A 6822-nucleotide genomic window follows, 5' to 3' on the forward strand; every position below is an offset into this window, starting at 1 on the left:
AAGAGTTCTCTGTGACAGACGCTGAGTGATGGAACACATTTCCACAGTCAGATAAAGAGAGTTCTCTGTGACAGCTGCTGAGTGATGGAACACATTTCCACAGTCAGATAGAGAGAGTTCTCTGTGACAGACACTGAGTGATGGAACACATTTCCACAGTCAGATAGAGAGAGTTCTCTGTGACAGACACTGAGTGATGGAACACATTTCCACAGTAAGATAAAGAGAGTGGTTGAGTTCTCTGTGACAGACGCTGAGTGATGGAACACATTTCCACAGTCAGATAAAGAGAGTTCTCTGTGACAGACGCTGAGTGATGGAACACATTTCCACAGTCAGATAAAGAGAGTTCTCTGTGACTGCCGCTGAGTGATGGAACACATTTCCACAGTCAGATAAAGAGAGTGCTCTGTGACAGACGTTGAGTGATGGAACACATTTCCACAGTCAGATAAAGAGAGTTCTCTGTGACAGCCGCTGAGTGATGGAACACATTTCCACAGTCAGATAAAGAGAGTTCTCTGTGACAGCTGCTGAGTGATGGAACACATTTCCACAGTCAGATAAAGAGAGTGGTTGAGTTCTCTGTGACAGCCGCTGAGTGATGGAACACATTTCCACAGTCAGATAAAGAGAGTTCTCTGTGACAGCTGCTGAGTGATGGAACACATTTCCACAGTCAGATAGAGAGAGTTCTCTGTGACAGCCGCTGAGTGATGGAACACATTTCCACAGTAAGATAGAGAGAGTTCTCTGTGACAGCCGCTGAGTGATGGAACACATTTCCACAGTCAGATAGAGAGTTCTCTGTGACAGCCGCTGAGTGATGGAACACATTTCCACAGTCAGATGAAGAGAGTTCTCTGTGACAGCCGCTGAGTGATGGAACACATTTCCACAGTCAGATAGAGAGTTCTCTGTGACAGCCGCTGAGTGATGGAACACATTTCCACAGTCAGATAAAGAGAGTGGTTGAGTTCTCTGTGACAGCCGCTGAGTGATGGAACACATTTCCACAGTCAGATAAAGAGAGTTCTCTGTGACAGCCGCTGAGTGATGGAACACATTTCCACAGTCAGATAGAGAGAGTTCTCTGTGACAGCCGCTGAGTGATGGAACACATTTCCACAGTCAGATAGAGAGAGTTCTCTGTGACAGCCGCTGAGTGATGGAACACATTTCCACAGTCAGATAGAGAGTTCTCTGTGACAGCCGCTGAGTGATGGAACACATTTCCACAGTCAGATAGAGAGAGTTCTCTGTGACAGCCGCTGAGTGATGGAACACATTTCCACAGTCAGATAGAGAGAGTTCTCTGTGACAGCCGCTGAGTGATGGAACACATTTCCACAGTCAGATAGAGAGAGTTCTCTGTGACAGCCGCTGAGTGATGGAACACATTTCCACAGTCAGATAAAGAGAGTTCTCTGTGACAGCCGCTGAGTGATGGAACACATTTCCACAGTCAGATAAAGAGAGTTCTCTGTGACAGCTGCTGAGTGATGGAACACATTTCCACAGTCAGATAAAGAGAGTGGTTGAGTTCTCTGTGACAGGCGCTGAGTGATGGAACACATTTCCACAGTCAGATGAAGAGAGTTCTCTGTGACAGCCGCTGAGTGATGGAACACATTTCCACAGTCAGATAGAGAGTTCTCTGTGACAGCCGCTGAGTGATGGAACACATTTCCACAGTCAGATAAAGAGAGTGGTTGAGTTCTCTGTGACAGCCGCTGAGTGATGGAACACATTTCCACAGTCAGATAAAGAGAGTTCTCTGTGACAGCCGCTGAGTGATGGAACACATTTCCACAGTCAGATAGAGAGAGTTCTCTGTGACAGCCGCTGAGTGATGGAACACATTTCCACAGTCAGATAGAGAGAGTTCTCTGTGACAGCCGCTGAGTGATGGAACACATTTCCACAGTCAGATAGAGAGTTCTCTGTGACAGCCGCTGAGTGATGGAACACATTTCCACAGTCAGATAGAGAGAGTTCTCTGTGACAGCCGCTGAGTGATGGAACACATTTCCACAGTCAGATAGAGAGAGTTCTCTGTGACAGCCGCTGAGTGATGGAACACATTTCCACAGTCAGATAGAGAGAGTTCTCTGTGACAGCCGCTGAGTGATGGAACACATTTCCACAGTCAGATAAAGAGAGTTCTCTGTGACAGCCGCTGAGTGATGGAACACATTTCCACAGTCAGATAAAGAGAGTTCTCTGTGACAGCTGCTGAGTGATGGAACACATTTCCACAGTCAGATAAAGAGAGTGGTTGAGTTCTCTGTGACAGCCGCTGAGTGATGGAACACATTTCCACAGTCAGATGAAGAGAGTTCTCTGTGACAGCCGCTGAGTGATGGAACACATTTCCACAGTCAGATAGAGAGTTCTCTGTGACAGCCGCTGAGTGATGGAACACATTTCCACAGTCAGATAGAGAGAGTGGTTGAGTTCTCTGTGACAGACGTTGAGTGATGGAACACATTTCCACAGTCAGATAGAGAGAGTGGTTGAGTTCTCTGTGACAGACGTTGAGTGATGGAACACATTTCCACAGTCAGATAAAGAGAGTTCTCTGTGACAGCCGCTGAGTGATGGAACACATTTCCACAGTCAGATAGAGAGAGTTCTCTGTGACAGCCGCTGAGTGATGGAACACATTTCCACAGTCAGATAGAGAGAGTTCTCTGTGACAGCCGCTGAGTGATGGAACACATTTCCACAGTCAGATAGAGAGTTCTCTGTGACAGCCGCTGAGTGATGGAACACATTTCCCTGGTCACACAGAGCGAGACAGAGACGTTCCCAACCCGGGACAGATGTCATTGTGTTTCCCTTTTAAAAACAACAGCCCTGGTTTACACAGAGAGAGACAGAGACGTTCCCAACCCGGGACAGATGTCATTGTGTTTCCCTTTTAAAAACAACAGCCCTGGTTTACACAGAGAGAGACAGAGACGTTCCCAACCCGGGACAGATGTCATTGTGTTTCCCTTTTAAAAACAACAGCCCTGGTTTACACAGAGAGAGACAGAGACGTTCCCAACCCGGGACAGATGTCATTGTGTTTCCCTTTTAAAAACAACAGCCCTGGTTTACACAGAGAGAGACAGAGACGTTCCCAACCCGGGACAGATGTCATTGTGTTTCCCTTTTAAAAACAACAGCCCTGGTTTACACAGAGAGAGACAGAGACGTTCCCAACCCGGGACAGATGTCATTGTGTTTCCCTTTTAAAAACAACAGCCCTGGTTTACACAGAGAGAGACAGAGACGTTCCCAACCCGGGACAGATGTCATTTTATTTCACTGAATCCATGCCGAATTCCCGGCTCTCTACTGTCAACACTGTTACTGTGCTTTCTATTGTGTTTTCAATAAACATCACCTGCAGAAGTAAGACATAATCTGCTCCTTTAAGACTAGCTTCCTTAATCTGGGAGACTGGCAGTATCATGACGTGTGATTGGCGCATTGACAATTTGGCCCAATGGCAGTGCCCGCAGGGGTCAGGTGTAGAAGAAACTAAATCTCTTATTTATAAAAACCAGGAAGCGGGAAGATTAGACACGTGTTTTTGTGGGCATAGTAGGAGGCCTGTAAATTCAGGCGCCTGTAAATTCTACACGCCTTATCACAGCCTTGGCAAAATCAAGTGTTTTTGATCCACTCCTTATCTTAGTCAAAGACAACATGCGGTGCGGGTTTTAAAAAAAACAAGTTAGAGTAAGTACTGTGGCTGTCGCAGCCGCCTTAATACGATTACTGGGGTGTTTGGGGAAGGAACTAGATACACACTATGTACAGCCATTTGCATATTCCTTTGAGGTAAATGACTGATCATTTCTGGATGTGAGGGGTTATCTATCGCTTGGCGTGTGCCAGAGAAATGTGACATGGATACATGTGCCCCTGTGCCTCACGCCTGTAGAGTATCGGGAGGCTGTGACAGGGGAGGGAAAACATCCCAGTGTTGGTTAGACATAGTTTAGGAAGCAGCAGGAAGGAGCTAGAGGATATCGTGAATAGACTTGATGAGAGAGAGAGAGAGAGAGAGAGAGAGAGAGAGAGAGAGAGAGAGAGAGGTATGAAGGAGAAAGAGAGAGAGAGAGAGAGAGAGAAGTATGAGGGAGAGAGGGAGGGAGAGAAGAAGAACAAGAGAAGGGGAGAAAGAGAGACGTTCTCATAACGACGGCTCTCATAACAACGGCTCTCATAACAACGGCTCTCATAACAACGGCTCTCATAACGTCTCTCATAATAACGGCTCTCATAACAACGTCTCTCACAACGACGATTCTCATAACGACGGTTCTCATAACGACGATTCTCATAACGACGATTCTCATAACGACGGTTCTCATAACAACGTCTCTCACAACGACGGTTCTCATAACAACGGTTCTCATAACGACGATTCTCATAACAACGTCTCTCACAACGACGATTCTCATAACAACGGTTCTCATAACGACGATTCTCATAACAACGTCTCTCACAACGACGGTTCTCATAACAACGGCTCTCACAACGACGGTTCTCACAACGACGGTTCTCATAACGACGGCTCTCACAACGACGGTTCTCATAACAACGTCTCTCACAACGACGGTTCTCATAACAACGTCTCTCACAACAACGGTTCTCATAACAACGTCTCTCACAACAACGGTTCTCATAACAACGTCTCTCACAACGACGGTTCTCACAACGATGGTTCTCACAACGATGGTTCTCACAACGACGGTTCTCCTAATGACGGTTCTCACAATGATGGATCTCACAACGATGGTTCTCACAACGACGGTTCTCACAACGACGGCTCTCATAACAACGGTTCTCATAACAACGGTTTTCATAACAACGGCTCTCATAACAACGGTTCTCATAACAACGTCTCTCATAACAACGGTTCCATTAACAACGGTTCTCATAACAACGGCTCTCATAACAACGTCTCTCATAACAACGGTTCTCATAACAACGGTTCTCATAACAACGGTTCTCACAACAACGGTTCTCACAACAACGGTTCTCATAACGACGGCTCTCACAACGACAGTTCTCATAACAACGTCTCTCACAACGACGGTTCTCACAACGACGGTTCTCATGGCTCCAGGACAACAAAAAACAAGATGAAGGTGGAAAAACAACAACAACCGCGTTGTTATAAAACAGGCATGACGATGACAAGCTAACCAGATGTTTCTATTGAATCAGCATTCTAGAATTAGACGTGAAGAGGAAACGATAATGGAACAGGCAGGCTCTAATTGGCCATTGTAATTGTGATTTATGACTGAAAGACTTGACGGCTACGGGGTAATTCCAGTTTTATGTTGGCTCTGCATGGGCTGCATGCGCTTCCAATGAGGCGGCTGATGTCAATGAACAGGGGCACACGCAGGTCGACACGCTGGATCCACACAGGTCGACACGCTGGATCCACACAGGGCGACACGCTGGATCCACACAGGGCGACACGCTGGGTCCACACAGGGAGACACGCTGGATCCACACAGGGCGACACGCTGGGTCCACACAGGGCATCATGCTGGGTCCACGCAGGGCGACACGCTGGGTCCACACAGGGCGACACGCTGGATCCACACAGGGCGACACGCTGGGTCCACACAGGGCGTCATGCTGGGTCCACACAGGGTGACATGCTGGGTCCACACAGGGCGACACGCTGGATCCACACAGGTTGACACGCTGGGTCCACACAGGTCGACACGCTGGATCCACACAGGTCGACACGCTGGATCCACACGGGGGCGACACGCTGGGTCCACACAGCTCGACACGCTGGATCCACACAGGTCGACACGCTGGATCCACACAGGGCGACACGCTGGATCCACACAGGGCGACACGCTGGGTCCACACAGGGAGACACGCTGGATCCACACAGGGCGACACGCTGGGTCCACACAGGGCATCATGCTGGGTCCACGCAGGGCGACACGCTGGGTCCACACAGGGCGACACGCTGGATCCACACAGGGCGACACGCTGGGTCCACACAGGGCGTCATGCTGGGTCCACACAGGGTGACATGCTGGGTCCACACAGGGCGACACGCTGGATCCACACAGGTTGACACGCTGGGTCCACACAGGTCGACACGCTGGATCCACACAGGTCGACACGCTGGATCCACACGGGGGCGACACGCTGGGTCCACGCAGGGCGACACGCTGGGTCCACGCAGGTCGACACGCTGGATCCACACAGGGCGACATGCTGGGTCCACGCAGGGCGACACGCTGGATCCACACAGGGCGACACGCTGGGTCCACGCAGGTCGACACGCTGGATCCACACAGGTCGACACGCTGGATCCACACAGGGCGACACGCTGGATCCACAAAGGGCGACACGCTGGGTCCACGCAGGGAGACACGCTGGATCCACACAGGGCGACACGCTGGATCCACACAGGGCGACACCATTTTACCATTTTCACGAGAGGAAACGTTCATTAGCTGACTAAATAGAGGCATCCACTTTCTGACACGTAAAATGTGTGTGGTAATACGCTTTCAAGGAAGGAAACGTTCATTAGCTGATTACATGACGGTATGCATCTATCTGTCCAGACACCACAGCCCTTCTAACAGGATGCAGTAGGAACACTTCTAACAGGATGTTGTAGGAACACTTCTAACAGGATACAGTAGGAACACTTCTAACAGGATGCTGTAGGAACACTTCTAACAGGATGCTGTAGGAACACTTCTAACAGGATGCTGTAGGAACACTTCTAACAGGATACAGTAGGAACACTTCTAACAGGATACAATAGGAACA

General features: G+C 49.0%; 1 protein-coding gene across 1 annotated transcript; it reads right to left on the bottom strand.

Annotated features, from left to right (window-relative positions):
• Positions 1 to 5558: 5558 nt before the first annotated feature.
• Positions 5559 to 6464, bottom strand: LOC139395685 (keratin-associated protein 9-8-like). The gene has a single exon (XM_071143013.1). It carries the CDS (start codon positions 6462 to 6464, stop codon positions 5559 to 5561), a length of 906 nt encoding a protein of 301 aa, XP_070999114.1.
• Between the last annotated feature and the right edge of the window lie 358 nt (positions 6465 to 6822).

Source organism: Oncorhynchus clarkii, unplaced genomic scaffold (genome assembly GCF_045791955.1).
Source record: "Oncorhynchus clarkii lewisi isolate Uvic-CL-2024 unplaced genomic scaffold, UVic_Ocla_1.0 unplaced_contig_8350_pilon_pilon, whole genome shotgun sequence".
NCBI lineage: Eukaryota > Metazoa > Chordata > Actinopteri > Salmoniformes > Salmonidae > Oncorhynchus > Oncorhynchus clarkii.